Source organism: Silene latifolia, chromosome 5 (genome assembly GCF_048544455.1).
Source record: "Silene latifolia isolate original U9 population chromosome 5, ASM4854445v1, whole genome shotgun sequence".
In the NCBI taxonomy this organism is placed as follows: domain Eukaryota; kingdom Viridiplantae; phylum Streptophyta; class Magnoliopsida; order Caryophyllales; family Caryophyllaceae; genus Silene; species Silene latifolia.
Window position 1 is genome coordinate 7,880,885 of NC_133530.1, and position 22,520 is coordinate 7,903,404.

At 32.7% G+C, this 22,520-nt stretch overlaps 1 protein-coding gene across 1 annotated transcript; it reads left to right on the forward strand.

Annotated features, from left to right (window-relative positions):
* Window positions 1–17,132: 17,132 nt before the first annotated feature.
* On the forward strand, window positions 17,133–19,059 carry LOC141656595 (protein DETOXIFICATION 49). The gene has a single exon (XM_074463544.1). The coding sequence runs from the start codon at window positions 17,218–17,220 to the stop codon at window positions 18,847–18,849; it is 1,632 nt and encodes a 543-aa protein (XP_074319645.1). The 5' UTR covers window positions 17,133–17,217; the 3' UTR covers window positions 18,850–19,059.
* The last annotated feature ends 3,461 nt before the right edge of the window (window positions 19,060–22,520 follow it).

Sequence of the window (22,520 nt, forward strand, 5' to 3'; positions counted from 1 at the left end):
GCTTGTTTTGTGAACCTGTAAGATAATTTTCTAAAACTTGGTCATTGTAGGTATTAGGAATCACCTATTTTGTTCTTTGCCTTATTTTGTGAATCTCGGTCCTTGTGTTGTGAATCCTAGAGCTTGTTTTGTGAACTTGTAAGATAATTTTCTAGAACTTGGTCACCATAAGTGTTAGGAATCACCTATTTTGCTCTTTGCCTCATTTGTGTGAATCTCAGTCCTTGTGTTGTGAATCCTAGAGCTTGTTTAGTGAACCTGTAACATCATTTTCTAAAACTTGGTCACCATAAGTGTTAGGAATCACCTATTTTGCTCTTTGCCTTATTTTGTGAATCTCAGTTCTTGTTTTGTGAATCTCAGACCTTGTTCAGTGAATCGTGGGGCTTGTTTTGTGAAACTTGGTCATCATAAGTGGTTAAAGTCGCCTATTTTGCCCTTTTCCTTATTTGGTGAATCTCAGACCTCGTTTTGTGAATCTCATACCTTATTCTGTTAATCTCAAACCTTATTATGTGAATGTCAGACCTTATTCTGTTAATCTTAGAGCTTAATTTGTGAACTTAGAAGCTAATATTCTTAAATTTTGTTATAGGTGATAAGTGATAACCTGTTTTGCTCTTCTCCTGATTTTGTGAATCTCGGTCCTTATGTTGTGAATCCTATAGCTTGTTTTGTGAATCTGTAAGATAATTTTCTAAACTTGGTCATTATAGGTGTTAGGAATCACCTATTTTGGTCTTTGCCTTATTTTGTGAATCTCAGTCCTTACGTTGTGAATCCTAGAGCTTGTTTTGTGAACTTGTAAGATAATTTTCTAGAACTTGGTCACCATAAGTGTTAGGAATCACCTATTTTGCTCTTTGCCTCATTTGTGTGAATCTCAGTCCTTGTGTTGTGAATCCTAGAGCTTGTTTAGTGAACCTGTAAGATCATTTTCTAAAACTTGGTCACCATAAGTGTTAGGAATCACCTATTTTGCTCTTTGCCTTATTTTGTGAATCTCAGTTCTTGTTTTGTGAATCTCAGACCTTGTTCAGTGAATCGTGGGGCTTGTTTTGTGAAACTTGGTCATCATAAGTGGTTAAAGTCGTCTATTTTGCCCTTTTCCATATTTGGTGAATCTCAGACCTCGTTTTGTGAATCTCAGACCTTATTCTGTTAATCTCAAACCTTATTATGTGAATGTCAGACCTTATTCTGTTAATCTTAGAGCTTAATTTGTGAACTTAGAAGCTAATATTCTTAAATTTTGTTATAAGTGATAAGAGATAACCTGTTTTGCTCTTCTCCTGATTTTGTGAATATCGATCCTTATGTTGTGAATCCTATAGCTTGTTTTGTGGATCTGTAAGATAATTTTCTAAACTTGGTCATTATAGGTGTTAGGAATCACCTATTTTGGTCTTTGCCTTATTTTGTGAATCTCAGTCCTTATGTTGTGAATCCTTGAGCTTGTTTTGTGAACTTGTAAGATAATTTCTAGAACTTGGTCACCATAAGTGTTAGGAATCTCAGTCCTTGGTTAAAAACACCTTTTTTGCTTTTTTCCTTATTTGGTGAATCTCGGACCTTATTTTGTGAATCTCATACTTTATTCAGTGAATCTTAGGGCTTGTTTTGTGAAACTTGATCATCATAAGTGGTTAAAATCACCTATTTTGCTCTTTTCTTTATTGGTGAATCTCAGACTTTGTTTTGTGAATCTCAGACCTTGTTCAGTGAATCTTAGAGCTTGTTTTGTGAAACTTGGTCATCATAAGTGGTTAAAATCACGTTTTTGCTATTTTCCTTATTTGGTGAATCTCAAACCTTACTTTGTGAAACTTGGTCATCATAAGTGGTTAAAATAAATGGGGGTATGATTTTCTTTCACATTCTTTCAAGATGGAATGAACTAAAGTAGCACATATTCAAAAAAACCGCAATTAATTTTTTTCCTCAACATGAAGGTGGAAAAAGATAAGGGAACAACTCACATGATGAAAACTAGTGGAATGATTTAATTATTTTAAAACCAATTAGCTCAAATGGCAGAGCGTTGTGCAATGCACAAGGTGTGGGTTCGACTCTCATGTTGGTTATTGACTGCTACTGTTACTTCAAAGCCTAATTGGTATTTCTCTAGTGGACTTTTGGGTTTTGGCCTTTTCTGTCATGTCCAATTGCACCCAATTTAGATAATTCTAACATTGACTTTACAAAGGACTCAAAATTGTAATCCTTTGCTCCTTTAGTGGCTCTGCACGACGTTTTGGCTTATGCACGTCGTTTGTGCACATCTAAGTTTGAGCTTCTTCTACTCATCCTCAATTTTGCACATCTGAGTACGAATTTGGCTAACTCATCCTCAATATTATTGTATTTAAGTTTAATACACTAGATTCTTAAATTAACTAGGCTATATGAGATTCGAACTCATACCTTTGTGCAAGATTTGCACATTGCTCTCCCATTTGAGCTAATAGCCGTTAAGATATACGAGTACATAACAAATAGCCTTTAGATATGCAACAATGAATAAATACAAGTCCTTAACTGTATCATAGATGAAATTGATTACTTGCCAAGTGACAGGCCTGACGGCAAAAAAACCGTTCCCGCACTGGTTCCTGATCTAATTATTGTCTCAAGAATGCCAAAGAGGAAGTATTACTGTATTACATCTTTGCATGCTCAAGTCCCCTAGTCTAGTGCACCTTGCTTGACAGGTGCCATATACAATTTTCTAACGCTGACTGATCGAAGAACTCTATTTAATTTGTCTGCCCCCCTCTTGGAGCTAGATGCTTCTGCTGAAAATTGCATGCACTTGCGTGAATGTCGAAGAAGCTCAATTAATGAATGCACCAGTTAATGCAACTGAAGCATGCTATTTTGCAAACTGAGCAAGTCGTGTGATGACATGAATAATATTAACCTGTTTAAGAGGCTGTTTGACGAGATTTCTCTGACCCAAGTGCTTCACCAAGACAGAGATCAACAAATGCGAGTTCTCTTTCACGCAAAAGAAAAAAACACACACGCATTAAAAACAAGAGATATCGGTGAGACCATAATGAAGATATGTACAAGTCATTAAATCAAGGTTTAAGACTTGATTTTAAATGGTTATTACGGGCACATTCTTGGAATTGCTGCAGTGAGAGACCAATATCGCCTCACCGGATCTCAGCAAAAAAACCACTTAATCAGGTTATCCAAATCTAAGCTATCAGGCTTTGAGCTGTGTATAAATAGTCCACCAACAGTAGAAGATAGACGGTAGAAAAGTTGCATAATTGGAATAGCACGAATACCAGAAGTTGTCTCCATCCAGCCGCGTAACTGTTTTACGAGTTCAGAGAGAAGCAAAGAATTTGATTCGCCCGATCTTTGAAATAGAGACAGGATCAAGCACTTTGAAGTTGAAAAATCCTCCGGCTCATTAGGTTCGACATGAATAGATGGAGTAGAACTTTGCAGATTGACGTGTGAAATAGAGTAAAAGATGTTTTGAGACAAAGAGAGAGTTTAGCAATGCTATACCTTAACTACATTCAGTAAGGACAAGCCCTAGAAGTCTCGGTATAATTGGTGTATAATACTCTCATGATTACTTGAGCGAAACAAATTCCAAGTTCCTTAATCCTATACACCCAGAGTACACATATTAGTAGACAGTCATTGACTCATTGCTAAGGCAGAAAGATCATACATCAACAATGCATGCGCTCCCAAATGGTAAATTAGCAATACCAACAATCACATCACGCATACTCGAGATACACATCCTACAAACTACCATATTCTACGCTAACGATCACAATTGTAACACATTGATTAAGACATTAGACTAAGAAATCGGAAACACAGTTGCAACAACAAATCATCATTAACAGAAGATATACCATCCAAGGAAACCAACACGTGACTGAGAGATACAAAACACGGATGTTCACTAATCTACACCATGCTTCAGAGTTCGGACTCACCTTCTTACACAACCATGCTAAGACCTTAGAATCATCCAGCCTAAAGAACTTTGTAGATCCAATTTCCGCGAACACAAGAAAAAGGATATCATGTATATAAAATCATTGCAATAATCTGGGTAGCTAAGCAAAAGGGTGTAATTGATACACATGGTGCATCATCTAATGCTATGCTCAGTCTGAATACTACATCAGGGGCTTCTACTGTCAAAATCACATCAGAATACTATAAAGAGAATGCTACTGTCTGCAGGAGAATGCCAAGGGAATGTCAGAAGGAATACCTGGACACCTCAACAAAATCGGTGCACATGGGATAAGTGACCATATCACTGATAGTCATTGACAGCTCATGGGGAGTACAATAGCACCTGGATAACCATTGGAACAATTGAAGGCATCTTCCTAGTAGTTTCCTTATTTTTATTTACTTGTTCTTCAAGGCATATTAGTATAAATATGGCCACCCTTGTAAGAGGAAAAACTACGAATGAACTTATGAATGAAATCTCAGTGGAATCTTTCCCTTATCATTAACCCAAGTGTAATATTGCACCTCAGTTAATGAATTTTGAGCAGCCTATCAATTTTATTAATTGAACAGTTGCTTATTTATCCTTGTTTCAGCCTTAATTTTCATTTTTATTTGCTTTAGTCTTATCAGTAATACAGGGTAAAGTTACATAAATTTAGATCTTTGAATGTGACAAAAATTGAATACACTTCAACTTCACTTTAGCCTCTTATCGATTAGACACTCCTCTTAGTATGATTTGATGACCCTTGACACGATACAACAGTTCCAACATTTCATAGAAATTTGAAAACATGTTTATTTTGCTGTCACAAAATAGCCCCGTTCGACACAAGCCTAATGTGAAACTTACAGCCCAACTATGTAACATTGATTTACTGTTATTAAACCACTAAGGACAGATTCTCCAAAAACTCCTCAACGACTACCCAACAAAGTTCAACAATTTGATGGCACAAAAGTCCACCATGAAATTTTAAGTTCAGTTTTTGGGAGAAACGAAAGTCATGTGGTATTTCAAATGCTAATGTTGGTATTAGTGAACCCAACCCATGACCCCATTTGTCAGTAACAATTCAGAATATAACTCAGATCATTTTTCTTAATTTACTAGACATTAGAAAAAGATTGAAATGCTAATGCAAAAATGAATGAAACAATTTGACCATATATAAAATGAAAATATACAACAGTACAGTCTAATGGCAGGTGAACAAGCAGTACGTGAAATAACAGGCTTGTTCAAGGAATGACCTTTAACTTCACAAAAATGCACATTGATTTCTCAGATATTCCCAACAAATGATGATACCCAGGATAACCATCAAGAAACATAATCACATCTAATTTTCTGAATTTCTCTGGATCTTCTCCTTCTCGCATCCACAACCAACGCAAATAAAAGTTAAATAAAGACGAGTAATGAGATGAATATATAAATCAAGAAACGGAGAAAGGCAGTCAAACATCAATCACAAACATAATTTTATCCTAGGATCAAGTTCCTATTACAATGGCTAGTAATATGCACATTAAAAGTCGAGAGGTCATTTAACAAAAGAATGAGGTACAAATCAATACGAAAAAAATGAATGGAAGGGCGTCATAATGGATAAAACTCAAAAGTTGTTATTATTTACATCTGAAACTAACATATACACTAGGCTAACAACAATACTACCATAGCCGAGCTTGAATTTTACGAATTAATTAGGTCGATTGAAAGTTAGTGTGAAAAATATGGAGTGAAAGGTCAGCGATATTTGGCGAATACGAGATTAATCGAAAAGATGGAATGAATGAAGACTTCCACTCAAATCGATCAAAACCTCCATAAACAAGAACGAAAATCAGTAATTAAACTACTTGATTGAGAATTTAACAAAGTAAATAAATTGATCAAAAATTATTGTGAAGAATGTGGAATAAAATCGGGTTGAATCGAATAAAAAATAGGTGATTGAAATTACCAAACTTCCGGACGTTAATGGAGGTCAAAAAGCATAGTGATAATGGCAGAGTGAAGCTCTGCGATAAAATGACGACGAAATCTGAGTGAATGGCGAAGACAGAGCTCCGAAGAATGGCGAAAACGGTGCTCAATGAAGACGAGAGAGAGAGAGAGAGAGAGAGAGAGAGAGAGAGAGAGAGAGAATGAGGGTGAGTAAATGATTTTGTTTGAGAGAAAAGGTGCAGTTAGTTAGGAATTATTAAGGGGACACGTGGCAGCATCTGGAGTATCTTTAGTTATTAGATCTGACGGTTTAGAAGGTGTCCGGCCGCCTCACCCTAAGAAGGGTGCCTCACATGATTCAATCTCTCTCTCCTATTCACTATATTCTTCCCTTTTACTTTTTGCACAAGGAATGAGAAACCAATTTTTGACCACACAAAACACACTACCCCACATGTAATTTAATTTGGACCACACAAATCAACCCAAAAAAGGAAATAGGGAAGAAAATCCGAATAATTCGAATAAGGAAATAAGGAAGAAAATGGTGAATAAGAGGGAGTATTAATTAATTAATTAAGTTTATCATGCATTCCTCTCTATCATCTTGCTTCTTCTTTGTTTTATTTTATTTAATTTGTTTTACAAGCTAATAAACGCAGAAAAACAACAGTGACAAAACTAATTAAGCGAATAATACTTAGAGAAAGAACATAATGATCGATAAAAACACATGCAAATGAAATAATTAGAGAAAGAAAATAATGACTGAGATGACAAATCCTAAATTAAATCATGCATATTTACCAGATAATTAGAGAAAGTAAGAGACGATGAAACCAACAGTGACGGCGAGATGATAAAGCGACGATGAGAAAGAAAGAAAGAGACAATGAGAAAGTGTGCGTGTGTTTGTGTTTGTGTTTGTGTTTGTGTTTGTGTTTGTGTTTGTGTTTGTGTTTGTGTTTGTGTTTGTGTTTGTGTTTGTGTTTGTGTTTGTGCTTGTGTTTGTGTTTGTGTATGTTTATGTTTGTGTTAGGTTTGTGTTTTGTGGTTGTAGCTGATCTGTGTTTGTGTGGTTTATAGTATGGAAAGTATTGACGATAACGGTTGTTAAACAAAAACCCGTTGTCATTACAAAATATATTACTAACGGGTCCATAGTAAACCGTTGTTAAAATTAACAACGGTTTATAAATAACCATTGTAATTACTTTTCACTAACTTTGCGCTAATTTTGCACCAAATTATTAATAACGGTTGTGTATGTTTGACCCGTTGTTAAAACCTATAACAACGGTTATGGAACCATAACCGTTGTAATTAATTTTAGTAAAATTCGCGTCATTCGTTCTACAACGCCTTATGGTGATTTTTGTGGATAAGCGTTGTTAAAGGTGCGTTGTAGTTGCCTGGATTTGTAGTAGTGATGGTCCTATAATTTTATCTTACAACTATATCTAATAGTTATATACTTATATTTAAATTTAGTAATATGATCAAGTACTCTCCATTAATATTTGTACGTTGTTTTTCTTCAAAAAATTTTTATCATAATTGAGATACGAAAATTTCCCGTGGTACCCCTTAATTTTGTCAGATTTTCCATGTTACCCTTACTTTTAAGAATCTGCCTATGGTACCCTTGAGGTTCCATTTTTTTGCCCATGGTACTCCCTAATGTAAAGGCTGTTAAATGGACGTTAAGTTTGATGACATGACAATAAAATAACAATTAAAAAATAATACCCCCTTTATTGTTTTATTGGTACGGATATCTCTCTCTTTTAAATGAAAATTTAATTAGCTATATCATTATAGTATTGGAAATTTCTCATGGTAATCTTGAACTTTGATAGATTACACATGTTACCCCTAATTTTAAATTTCTACAAATGGTACCCCTGTGTTCACCTTTTTCTTTCCCAGAATACCATTTGATAACTTCTGTCATAACGCCATTATTACTCCTATGACTTGTGACGCCTTTTTCTTTTGTTATCTATTACACAAACACTTCATCATCTAATTCCTAAATCCATATTTTATTTAATAAACTAACATTTAATATCTAAATAACAAAACACAAATAGCATGACATACTCAATTACTCATCTAATTACTCATAGGAGTAACGACGTTATGAAAAAAGTAAACACAAGGGTATTATATGTAGAAACTTAAAATTAGGGGCATGATGTGTAATTTACTAAAATTCGAGGATACCATGGAAAATTTCCGTTGTAATATTGACCATTTTATCGTTCTTTCTCCCATCTAAAAAAATGTTACAACTTTAAAATTTTTATTTAATTCAATATTATGTTTAAAGTCTCTTATATAATAAGTATACTTTGAGAGATTCAATATATTTGGGGTGGTACCTAAGTTCCATATTTATAATCATGGGATCACCCCACCTTATGATAATCTTTTGATGTGGGACAATTCAACTATTTATACGTAGTATATATATTTACCACACCTACATTATTTTTCAATGTGAGACGAATAACATATTTAAAAGTATAACATATTTTTTGAACCTAATTCGACATTCAACCCGAATTAATAATAAGCAAATATTATATTATCTATTAATATTCATACGTTTGTTTTCTATTTTTTTTATCATAATTAAAATATGTGCAAATGATATGAACCTATACTCTAATGATAGAATTTTTTTAACACAATTTTAATTATATTATTTAAACGTAGTATCAATTGGTCTATCTAGAAATTAAGTCGGATTCTACTAATTTCATGAAATATGTTGTTTACTAAACATGACCTAATTACGATTTACGAATAATAGATTGTTATTTTTCTTTGAAAATTGAAGTAAATTTTCTTATTTTAATTAGAATATGCCACCAAGTATGTTGGGGTAAACAACATCTTGTAATTAAAATAACATATTGATCCAAATATATTATTTCAATATGTTGTTTAACAAATACTAAAATTAACATAATAACTGATCAAATATGCTAAAAGCCTTGAATAAGCTAAAAATCTTCCAACACGCCATTTACCAAACAAAACACCTCTTAAATATGAGCAATATATGAGATTTAAATTTTATTTTGGGAAAGAAAATCATCTTGACTAAAAATTAAAATTGATAACTGAAACCTAATAACTGGGTCCATACTTTAATATTTCTCTTTATTCGAATGCTCTTTAAATTTGAAGAATGGATAATGCCATATCGTCGAGCATACCCAGAGTTATTAAAATTCCATTTCTGAATTTTTGGAGATTCCTCGATTTGGACTCAGATCGATCTCGAGTTATTACGCACTAATACCATGTAGGAATGAAGTGACCTCAACCAAAAATTTAGACGAATGGTTAAGACGTAATCGATGGTAAGAGATGTAGAAGCTCTTCAACACTACCAAGAGTTTTTTTTTAAAGACGGGACTCCTTTACGTTGCATGAAAAAAATACAAGATGGATGATACTTTCCTTTTTGTAAACTCAACCTAATTGTTTCTCAAATTGGTTGAACATTAAGGGACCCTTTGTTCATCACTTGTATTGTACTCATGCCCTTTGTTTGGCTGGCTAAGGGAACATCGATCCTTATATATTGGTGGCAGGGTCCCTTATTTTGCATGTGTGTTGTCTCCCTTAACTTCATTTTAGTTTGATTTTTGGGGTCATTTTATTAAAAATTGATTTGTATTTTAGTAGTTGTGATGCATTATTTGTGTTAATCTCAAAGATAATAATGTCATAACTAATTTAGTAGTTGTGATGAATTATTTGGATTAATTTTAGGACTATAATTGGCCCATTCTATCTTTGTGTACATATAATTAAAGTTGTTTTATTAATTAACAATTCTTATACCGAGTATATGATATGATAAAATGAGAATTTTTGATAAAAATATTACTACTATTACCTTTTCAATTTATATCTTATTGATAACCCAATACATTATAATGATGACGTACATCTTTAATTATATCGATCATATAACTATAAAATACTTCCTAAATCCTCGTGAATTTTGAAAACATATTTTACTTTAGACTATATTCTTAAAGTTGTTTAATTTTTATTTCACAAAATCTCATTAAAGACGGCATGTATCCGTCACTTTGGAGTGACGGATACTATTTTCTCTCACAAATGACCCAAATAGAGGAGAGAGAGAAGCACATGGGGGTGCCCCCACCTTGTCCCCCTATCCGTTTTGTGAGTGACATTACTCGTCATTTACTCCGATCCATCTTCAACAAGACTAACTATTTTTATTTTATGGTTGTATTTTGTGACTAGAATTCAATGGTGTACGATGAGACCACCATCTCACTCACACTCTCCTACATTTCTTAACTTTAGAGCCAAAAGTAAATGGTCCAGTTCTTAAGGTTTGGAGGGAGTACTAAACTGTCAAATAAATTAAGGTTTAATAATATTCAAACATTTATAATTGGTTCCTTATTTTTTGATTGATCTTGAATTACTTATAACAATTAGTCTTGTTGAAGACGGGTCGGAGCAAGTGACGGGAAATGTCACTCACAAAATGGATAGGGGGAACAAGGTGGGGGCACCCCCATGTGCTTCCCTCTCTCCTCTATTTGGGTCATTTGTGAGAGGAAATGATATCCGTCACTCCAAAGGGACGGATACGTGCCGTCTTCAATCTCAATGAGATTTTGTGTACTTATAAAATGATTTGTATTTACTATACTGAAATATTGTTCACAAGCATGCAATTTCAAATGTTGCAGTTATAATAACTTATAAGGATCAAAGTTTTCTCAAACTAATACTTTCGGCTCATCTAATAGTAATGTTTAATCATTTTCCCTATGTTCTAGTTATTTATTTACTTTTACGTATCAAAAATATTTTGAATATAAAAAGGTAAAGAAATAAATGAGACATTTCAAAATAAAATATAAAATAAGTAGATAAATAACCGGGACGGAAGGAACATTTACATGCACATGTAACACCAACCTTTATTTCATGTCCATATTAGTGAGATCTAGCATAGGTTGCAAAACGACCCTTTTCTTGTAGTGGGACATTATATAATCCCTAACGATATCAAAAGCTTACTTAAAATTCAACCACTCGGGTGATTTGATTTAATTTGTAATCGCTAAATCATGAATATTACGAATCAATTATTCTCATTTGATTAATTTATGTTTTGGTATGGAGTAATCTTCTTCTTACTTATTAATTGTTATGTGAGAAAAAATTTGGAAAGTAAAATTATTTTTTTTGGTAGGAAAGAAAGTAAAATAAAATAAAATAATAATTACTAAAAGTACATAGGACTAAAAAAAACATGTGTCAATATTAAATACTCCGTATGTGTTAGTCTAGTGATGGAGAAACAATCCATTTTTGAGTTTTCTTCCCAATGTGGCTAGGAAGATTTTCTCCTCTTTTTCCTCTTACTTGACTATCTTGTCAAGTTTTTTGTTGACCTTTTTTTTTTTTTTACTAAATTTACTTTTGTTTGTCAAGACCAATTAACTTTTTGATAGGATGTCGCAACCTAATCAAAGATAAATACCTAACCACAAATGAATAATGTACTAATAGGGGTCGAACACAAGGAGACGAGAGTTATTAATTAGTTGTTATGGGGTGAATTCTATCAAGGTCAGTAAATGTATGATTCCTTGATTTCGTTGGTAAACTTGTGATAAAACAGTAATAAAGGAATAGTCTAGGGAGGTCGGGTCACACATGCAAATTATGTAAATGCTCAAGTTAAACATAGAAGTTGATAAAATTGTTAATTGTTTATGCTTAAAGACAACCACCTCTCGGCCTTATCGTCAACCAGGTCCTAACGAGCTCTCGCTATGGCTAGGTCGTCTACTAAATCATGCTTTGTCTAATTCAATTTCGTGTCTCTCGACTTATAAAAGTGAATTAACAGATTTAATCTAAGATAGTGATCATTTATCAAAGACTAATAATACAATGCAAACATGTGAAAGAAACAATGAAACGATATTATAACATCCTAATTCAACAATTGCAAGAACTACTTATGCATGGTTTCCCTTATTCCCTAGACAAATTTAACTATTCTTGCATAATGTAAATTAAACTAATGACAAATGATGAAGTAAACATGATAACTAACTAATAATGGAAATGACAAAGGAAATAACAAAATAATACAAGAAATAGAATTACCTCAACAAAGGAAATGAACTTGGGAATGAAGAACAAGATAGAACAAATGGAAATTACTTGTAATATAAATTGAAATGGTTAAAGAAATGTTTGTAACAATTAAAGGAATGCTTAAAGGAAATTTAATCTAAACTACATTTTATTCTGAAAACTAAGACTAAAGCGTATGGAAAAATGTGTGGAAAGAGGTGTAAGAAGTGTGTTTTAGGTCCCGGATCAACACCCTTTATATAGGACCAAAGGGCGGAGTAACGGAAACGAGCTAGAAGAGGTTAACCCCGATCGGGGTCGTGTGTTTTTTGGTTATTTTTCTTAATTCCTCATTTATCAACACCAATTATCCTATGCTCCGTCATTAAGCTCCTTAATTACCCGAGTTAAGAGCATCATTTGGCATCCTAAGAGCATCTCCAAGTTTGACTCTTGGTCTTGCTTGACTTGGACTTTTCTTTTGGGCCAATTCCATTTCTTCACTTGTTCATCAACCCAAGCTCCATACTTCTTGCTCGGGTTTAGAAATTACCAAAATACCCTTCCGAGGTCATGCTTAGTCTTTTTAGTCTCGTGAACTCATGTGCTTGCTACTTTGACTGGAAAAAGCTACTAAAAGCTTAATTTCCTACAAAACACAATGAAAACAAGCAAACACAACTAGAACACGGAATTAGCTCACAAACACTAATATTAGAGCAAATGACATGTAAAATAGAGATAATATAGGAGGTTAAAATGTATATAAAATGGACTTATCACTTTTTCATAGATTACTAGTTGAAATCCTTGAAGGGTTAAATTAATTAAGCTTATAAAAATTACAAATTTTTACATAAATGAGTTGTAGTTATAATTGTATGTTTTAATATACTGATTATAATGTTAGTAAAATTATAAAAAAAAAAAAAAATTACTATTCAAATGACTTTTAGATTAAGTTATTTTTGTGTGAACCTATTTTTATCTCCATGTATCATCTAGGTAGCACCAAAACGGACACGACACGGACATGTAACACGGCATCCCATGAAATTTAGGACACGAGACACGCTATTTAAATTTAATAAAAATATATATTTTATAGTTATATATGTGTGATTTTATTTTTGAGAAAGTATCTGATATTAAATTTAAATAAGTGAAGGTAAAATTTGAGGTTAATTATAACCCATTCTCATTTACAAAACCAAAATCCAACTTATAATCAGTTTGTTTCGAAATCTCATTACTCGTCTAAAGAATATCATTTGCCCCCAATTCAACTTATTTCCCCACTAAATTTATCCATATAACAATCCAAGCTATTTAACTTAAATTCAACTTGATTCCGTTTGAAGGTGTGTCCAAATACCATGGACACGTGCCCAAATAAAAGATGAAAGTTAGACACGGCTTTAGAGGTATCCGACACGTTTTGTCGCGTGTCCGACGAGTGTCGTGTCCGACACAGGTATCCGACACGGGAAGTCCGTGTTATCTAATGTATCATAAGAAGAAGGATTATAAATTTATGACATAAAATAAGATACGAAAATGAAATAAGGACTTTTTTTTGGAAACGAGGAGATCCGTGGTCACTACCTTTTAGCTGCATTCGGTAAACCTTCGGGTATATATAATATCCTACAAACCACGTATACCAGGTAATTAAATTAACCGATCGAAAATTAAAGGCTTGAAATCTAGAAGGCATAGCCTCAGCCCTCAGATCATAAATATTCCACAAGATTACTCTCGAATATATCATCCAAATTTTAACCACTGAATTCCATTTTTACGGACGAAAATAAAAACTTAAACTCTCAAATGGTGTATAAATTGAGGGGTTGCGAATAGCGCACTATGGGACACAGAAAAATCAAACCATTTCCTACTAACTATAAAATTCCACTAATAAAAATGTAAACCAAAAGACACGGTCAACGCGTTAGAAAAGTGCATGAAAAATTGAGGAAGACCAAAATTATCGACTGTTACTTGTCATTATAGCCCATTTTATTAGAACCTTCTTTTGTCTCTTTAGCAACCATTACCATAATCCAGGTCTAAACGCACTTGCACGTCGTAAGTTTTCGACTCAGTCTACACGTTTATTCTTTTCTTCTACGTATCATTGCATTGGGTCGTTACGAGTAAACTCAAAGAGGTTTTAGCTTTGTGGTTTGAATGAAAGTTTTATCGAAGAAGGTTATAGACAGTGACGGATTTGGGGGCTTAGTAGAGGCGTTTACTCCCACTGAGCAAGGAAAATTGGAAAAATACGAAAGTTTTACTTGAAATTTCCGAACTTTTTTCAAATTTTACTTATAATATTATATCATTACTGCTCATCCCTGCTAATATTTTTTTGCCCACCTAACTGTAAATCCTGGCTACACTACTAATTATAGATGATAATTTGATGAAGCTTGATAATTAGAAGTTTGATTAATAAAAAGTGTGATGATTTATTGGTCTTGATGAATTTTAAATGAGAAATGTGAATAAGACGTTATTGATGGTTCAAATAATGCCGAGTTTTATTTTTTCAAGATAATATTGTTGGAGAAGCAAATATTTGTATTGCAAAATAGACAACACAAATCAAATAATATCAGTTCTACTATTTTAATATATCAGTTATCCTATATAAATATCAGATTGACAAATTAAATGCACTAAATTATGTATATATATTACTAAAATCATCTAATATACGGAGTAATGTTTAGCAAATGCCAAAAAAAAAAAAGAGAAATTTGAAAAAAGAAATGACATTGTCTATGGGAATATTCTAAATTGTATCATGTATCAGATCACAGTATATATCAAACCAGCTTATATCGATTAGGTAAACATAAAAATCGAATCTCAAAAATTAAAAAGAGATTATATTGACAAAATGTCAAACCTCGAACTCGGGTACATTTTTAAAATTTTCCTACATTCCAAGGCTGTTTTCACTCTTTAAGTGAGTCTTGTATAGTTCTATCATCTATAATTGCACTATCTTTATGTAAATTCCTTAGGATATCTTGGACCATGCACGACCAACAACTAGTTCGTGCCTAACATGATATTATTATTATTATTATTATTATTATTATTATTAATTATTATAGATAACATTAGAATTAGACTAATCATTAAACGTGTGATGTCTTAACATTGCCTTAAGAGAGCAAAAAGACTAAATAGTTCCTTTTAACTTGCATGTGAAGATTGGACGATTTTACCGTACTAAAGCCTCTTTGGTCCCTCAATTAGGGTATCTATAGGCCCTCTTAAAACTATAAGTCACGATGGTTTAACACTAAAACTTGGGAGAGACGAGTTTCGTTAAGTTATTGAGAGGCCAATCTTTAAATCACTTTTATTTGTATTTCGTACCCCTTTTATTGTTGATCGTGACATATTAATTTCGTACTTATTTACATAATAAATTTACCCATTTTATCATTAATTATGTTTTGTACCTATTTTATTACCTTTAGTACCACTTTTTCTTAAAATTGTACAATGGTCTCTCAATAAAGCTTATTAAGAGACCGTCTCTCAGGAGACCTACTCATGGTTTAATCATGGATTAACAAGTGTATGTAAACTTTTTCACTAATTTCCTAACATCATGACTTGATAGCATTTCTTTTCAATGAGAATGAGTTAGTACTAGTTGGTGGCATTGGAGATTAAACCATCATAGATTTATGCCTTTGTACCCAAAATTATAAAATAAGATTCCTTTATAGCATAGGACGATTATTTGACTGATTAACTGATTAAATATTTTGTTATTATTATTAATAAATGAGATATTATTCAACAAATAAAAGAACCGTTGTTGTATGTACAGTATAAAATAATTTTACACAATAAATTTTGAGTAAGATGATAAAATTGCCGGATAATACAATACGGAGTATAACAAATCTACATTAATCTACTTTAATATATATATTCAGTATTCGACATACATTTTCTTAACAAGTTTACGTTAATATACGTACCCAAAACAAGAAAACTTTAAAATACTTCATTATTCTTTGTTAATATTTTGACATTAATATATTTTTTAATAACAAATCTTTTAAAATATGTAAGTTATTAATATAAATTTTGAACTGTTGGGTTTTTTGTTTCAAATAATATAAAAAGACAAACACTAATATAATAATACAATCTCAATTCTTAACACTTAGCTATTAGCTAAGATTTCAATCTATGCTTTACTCGGGATATTAAGCACACTCACTCTTATTATCCAACATTGACTAATGCATGACCTTTATATATATATAAGATCTTAATTCCTAACTTCAACATAGGCACATAGCCACATTATGAGTCTTTATGACTTACTTAACTCTTAATATTTACACTTAATTAGTAACATATACTCCATTTTACATAAGAATAACATTAGTAAGTAGTAGTAACTTATTAACAACTACTAAAGACTCTAAATGCTATATTCAAAACCTTGACTTTAACTTATACCTTGAATTAATGTTGGGTTACTTTTCCAACATAAACTTTGTTTATTATTAGTATTTTTGCTTATTTTTATCCGTTATTATAAAACTGTTTATAAAATAACTAATGATTTTAAATACTCGATATAATTAAGGAACACGGTAAAGTAACTACATACTACGACTCTACAAGTGTACATACCACCTAGACATCACAATCTCATTCTTTTCTTTAATTTTCCTTACAACTTTATATAATTTTTTTAAAATCATAAAGATACAAAATTTATATACTTACTTTTCATACTCAAACAGTTCTAAACCGTTAATCCAAATTGCCTCTTTCGTTAACAAATCATCACACCGCCTCAAAATCTACAGTCTCTCCTTTCAACATTAAAAAATATTCACCATATGTCACGGTCCAAAATAATAAAAAGAGAATTCAATCAAAAACGCATCACTTTTACTAACACACGGTCCACCCACACTTTAAAACTCCCCCCCATTATATATATAAGCACCCTTCTTGTTCCCATTTTCCCCAAATTCCAACTCCCTCCATTTTCATCTTTCTAAATCAAAAATATATTAAAAAAAAAAATCTCCAAGACTCCAATTATGTGTAACAAAACTTATCACCCGGTCGATACGAGTGTTACGGTCCGATTCTTTGAGCCGGAAACCTTACATAGTCCTTTGTTACCCAAATCCCCAACACCCACCACAAAAATATCTCCAATTTCCTTACCACAAAATAATCACCATATAAAGATCATTTCTACCCCACATACAAAAATAAGTAAAGATGAGGTAAAAAATTGTTACAATAATTACCCATGTTTACCATCATCCATACAAGAAACAAAGCTAATAGCTGACATTGCTTTACCTATGATTCTCACAGGTCTATTAGTCTATTCAAAGTCAATGATTTCGACGATGTTTCTAGGCCGGCTAGGTGACCTGGCCTTAGCTGGCGGGTCCCTAGCCTTAGGCTTTGCTAACATTACGGGATATTCACTTCTCTCTGGTTTAGCTATGGGAATGGAACCTATCTGTGGTCAGGCCTATGGCGCTAAAAGACATGCGTTGTTAGGCCTGACCCTGCATAGGACCATCTTACTGCTACTCCTCGCCTCTCTCCCAATTTCCATGTTATGGCTCAACATGGAGAAAATTCTTCTGTTATGTCGTCAAGACCGGGCCATAGCGGCCCAAGCCCAGGCCTACTTGTTGTATTCCTTACCTGATCTGTTTGCCCAGTCTATTATTCATCCGTTGAGAATATACCTCCGAACCCAATCCATTACCTTCCCGCTCACCCTGAGCGCGGCCCTAGCGATAGGGCTACACCTTCCGATAAACTGGCTCATGATCGTCAAATTCAAACTCGGCGTCAAAGGCGTAGCAATAGCCGGCGTTATAACTAACTTTAATATGATCATATTTCTCGTCATTTATATGGTATTTTCCGACTCGTGTAAAAAAGGGTGGGCCCCGGTGACTAAGGATAGTTTTCGAGGGTTCTCGAAACTTCTTAAACTCGCTATTCCAAGTTGCATTTCCGTGTGCTTAGAATGGTGGTGGTACGAGATTATGATTTTACTATGCGGGTTATTACCTAACCCGAAACTTACCGTCGCTTCAATGGGTATTTTAATCCAAACAACATCCCTTATTTACGTATTTCCGTCTTCGTTAAGCGTAAGCGTCTCAACCCGAGTTGGAAACGAGCTTGGAGCGGGTCGGCCCAAGCGAGCGAAACGAGCAGCCACAATGGGCTTATTTTTCAGCTTTCTTTTAGGAATTTCCGCTGTTTTTTTCACGTTTTCGGTTAGAAAAAAATGGGCCAACTTGTTTACAAATGACGAAGATATTATTAAGCTGACCGCATTAGTGCTGCCCGTAATTGGATTATGTGAGTTAGGAAACTGCCCGCAAACTACGGGCTGTGGAGTATTACGTGGCACGGCTCGGCCTAAGGTTGGTGCTAATATTAACTTAGGATGTTTTTATTTGGTGGGTATGCCAGTTGCACTCTGGCTCGGGTTCGTGTCTGGGTTTGGGTTTCGAGGATTGTGGTTGGGCCTTTTAGCGGCCCAAGCTTCGTGTGTGGTGGTTATGATGATTGTTATATATAAAACCGACTGGGAAAATGAGGCCGAAAGAGCTGACCAACTTACTGACCATGACTACGACGAACAACAAGCGGAAAAAAGTTATAAACAAGATCATCCAATTCTTGTTTAATTTCGAAATTTTTTTATTACATTTTTTGTATGTGTTATTTTTTTTTTTTTTTTGGAATTCTTTTGTGTATCAATTAACTAGAACTAACAAGTAATAGGAGAATTCAGTAAGTAATTTTTATTTTATTTTTCGAAACCTCCATATGTGTACTTGTAAAAATAGGAGAGTAGAAGGAGAGGTAATTCTAAAGGGAGATTATTATTATTATTATTATTATTATTATTATTTTATATATATATACTCCATGCTGGAAAATGTAAGTTAATTCTATTACGGAGTATAATTTAAATTGATGAAAATTTTAATCGATAAAATTGAAGTTAATTCGATATATGTACGAGTATGGTGAGACAAATTTCAGTATCATTAGCTACCATTAGAATGTGTACCAAGTTATGTACGACGATTGACCGGTGATTTCTTCTAAAAAAGCTATGTCTTTGTTTATGTCGTACAAAAATACGGCAAAATGATTCAATTTATCCGTCGTTACATGCAACTATGTAAGCATGTCATTCTGCATCGCAAATTCCATCATTTGTGATGGTCGTGAGTTATAATTATAACAAGATAAATGTAGATAAGCATTTCGATAAAAAGTGACCATCGAAATGGACACTTTCTAATTAATTATAAACTGAATTTTATTTTTTATCATAAAATGGTCAGTTTTTTTCCTTCATTAAACTTGGTACTATTTCAAGATAACCCGTATTGTTGTACTCGAAAACATTTTTTTTTGTAACTAAGTAGTCACAAATGAGTAGCTAACTCTGCTTCTAGAATTTGGGATAATGTTATAACGAGAGTTGTAGTCTTTACTGATTTAGTTTAATATTTAAAATAGAACATATTAGCAATCGGACGATAATCAAATCTCAATTTTTTTTACAACAATCGAATGATGGAGTTTTAGCTGGGGATGAAAATGGGAGCTGAGGAACTAGGATTTAGTGACGTGGCCAGGATATAAGCTCAATTTGGGTGGAAATTTTATTCAAACAATTAAAATTTTTATGCTCCAGTGATGACGAGCGTCCCTGCTAGCCCTCCCCTGGCTTCGCTGCTGTTAAGATAAGACACATTTATGATTTAGCGAGTATTATATTAAAGTAGTGAACTACTTAATTTGATCCTTACATGATTGAGTGTGAGCTAAGCATGTATTATGAACTTGAAAGTACAATTAACATGTTAATGACAAATTAAGTCAATAGAGTATTACAAGACTATTTCAAAATCTTTGAAGATCTTCATAATCAATGAATTATATTGTATCTTACACATACATAATTAAGTACATAACCCTATATGTAGCTCATGAGACCTTCAAGAAAAGACCCCGTCTCCTTGGAGCTATGAGACACCAAAATACTTGGGAAGTTGAGAACAATAATGCACTCATAGAGTGTAATGCAGTAAATTATACACTTTACTCAACTGCATGCATTAGTAAATTACAATTTGCTATGTATAATAAATTATATAAATACACAATTTTTAAACAATTAAATAGGAGTAGCTCAAAGTACCTTTTTTTCTTAATTATTAATGCTTTGGAAAATGTAAAGAATATATAATTCATGGAAAATGATAAAATGACATATAAACAATGGAATATTCGATTTTTTCAAGTTTACCTTGTTTCATTATCTCTTCGCGTCCGCGCTGAGCTCAAATTATGACTCCACTACTGCATATAAAACGAAAATTTTGGATTTTATCTAAAACGACATAAAAAAAACAGAGTGAGTAGTGGGTGATAAACTTGTAACATTATAGAATGAAGGTATAGTAAAAAGGAGTTAAATACAAAATATGGCTCATTATATGTTCTAAGTGATAGACATAGTGACCTATAATAGTAACACTATTGAGAAGTAGAGAATGAACAATGCTAATAATATTGATTTTAAGTTTTAATAAAATTAATTTATTACCGTGTAATTTACGCTAATAATAGTCTATTATATTACATTTGATATAGGTTGACTTAAAATGAAGCAAGGAAAATGTCAGATTATTGTTGCATGATCGGCTAAACTCCAATTCAACCGTGTAGAAGTCAATTAATTTAAGTTTATGGTAGACATTGAACAATTGCCAAATTAGTCTACATGTCCTTAATCTACTAGTACATACCATAACACTATGCAATGTTGGGGCCTATGTTGATAAGGTCCTTGCAATACTTCATCCCTCCACTTTTTACGTATAACGTATGATGTATGTCGATTCGGGTTGGCGGTTTGACATTTAGTACTCTGTATATGATAACGAAAGTAATTTGAATAATAAATTAAATCGTGGATTTTATAGCATTGGATTTATTACGAATGTAATTTGAATTACTTCTGGATTTTATAGTACTCCGTATACTAGGGCAAAGTACGGATCGGGTATTTGATCCAAAGTGCTAGTTCGGATCAGATATCTATATTAGAAATCCTGAAGTTAGATATCCAATATCCAAATCAAATGTTTCGGATATCCAATGTTCGGTTATCCAAAATAATCGGATCGGATGCGGATATCCATCGGATATCCATACTTTTGAATTTACTTTAAAATTAAGTTTGAAACACGATTATATATATTCATAGTCTTACATGATGATTTTCTTTAGTATTCTTATTCCAATGTTCTCGACATAAAATTTAAGTACCACCTAAATATTTCTCTAATATTTTAAACATTAATTAAGTTGTTGTATCAAATAAAATTTTATTTTTGAAAACTATAGTTTCGGATCGGATCGGAGATCCAAATGTTTTAATTCTAATATCCATATCCAAACCAAAACCAAAGATTTCGGATCAGATATCAAAACCAAACTTAACTTTCGGATCGGATATCCAAAAATTTGGATCGAATTCGGATCAGATATCGGATCAGTTTGGATAATCGAATTTTTTGCTCAGCCCTACCGTATACAGTAAATTTTAGAAAATCTAGTATTTTGTATTATGTTTTAACATAAATTCGAGATTAACCAAGTGCCTCGAAATACAAGATCGGCGACATAAGAATAAAAGTATATAAAAGTAGATTTCTTATTTTGTTATGGCATATATATACTATGACGATTTTGATATGAGGTTAATAGGTGATGAAAATAATAGTTTTTATTAGTTGACATTAAATAATTGTATGTTATTAAAATAAAATAGAGAAACTAACCGTCGACTCTGATCTCTCAAGTCAATAATATCTGTCTTGTAGTAACCTTGCATGCGTAAGGAAGCCCGTAATTTCTTGATTTGGACCTTGTGTTACGTTCTTATGCACTCAATAAATCTTTTCGAATGGACCTCATTTTTGTCAGAAATTTGCTCACTTAGATTTGCAAGTTTTACTTTTTTACGCTATAAGAAAAAATGAAGAAAGTATTAATGCATGAAGCATCTTGAACTATATATATGTGTCCTTAAGTTTGTGAGATTTATGATTTACGGCCATTATATGTATGGTTAAACCTTTGGTTAAATGAAGAGCCAATTATTGATATAATTAACGTTAAGATTATAGCCAATGTATGTATGTACAACAACTTGAACAAAATTTCAAGAGTGTGTTCGTTCTATTAAATGAAAAAAAAAAAAAAAAAAAAAAAAAAAAAAAAAAAAAAAAAAAACTATTATTTTATGTACCTAACTTGAGTTTTAAACTAT

Bases quoted from the DNA above. Each gene is read 5' to 3' on its own strand.
- LOC141656595 (XM_074463544.1), top strand. From the start codon at position 17,218: ATGTGTAACAAAACTTATCACCCGGTCGATACGAGTGTTACGGTCCGA.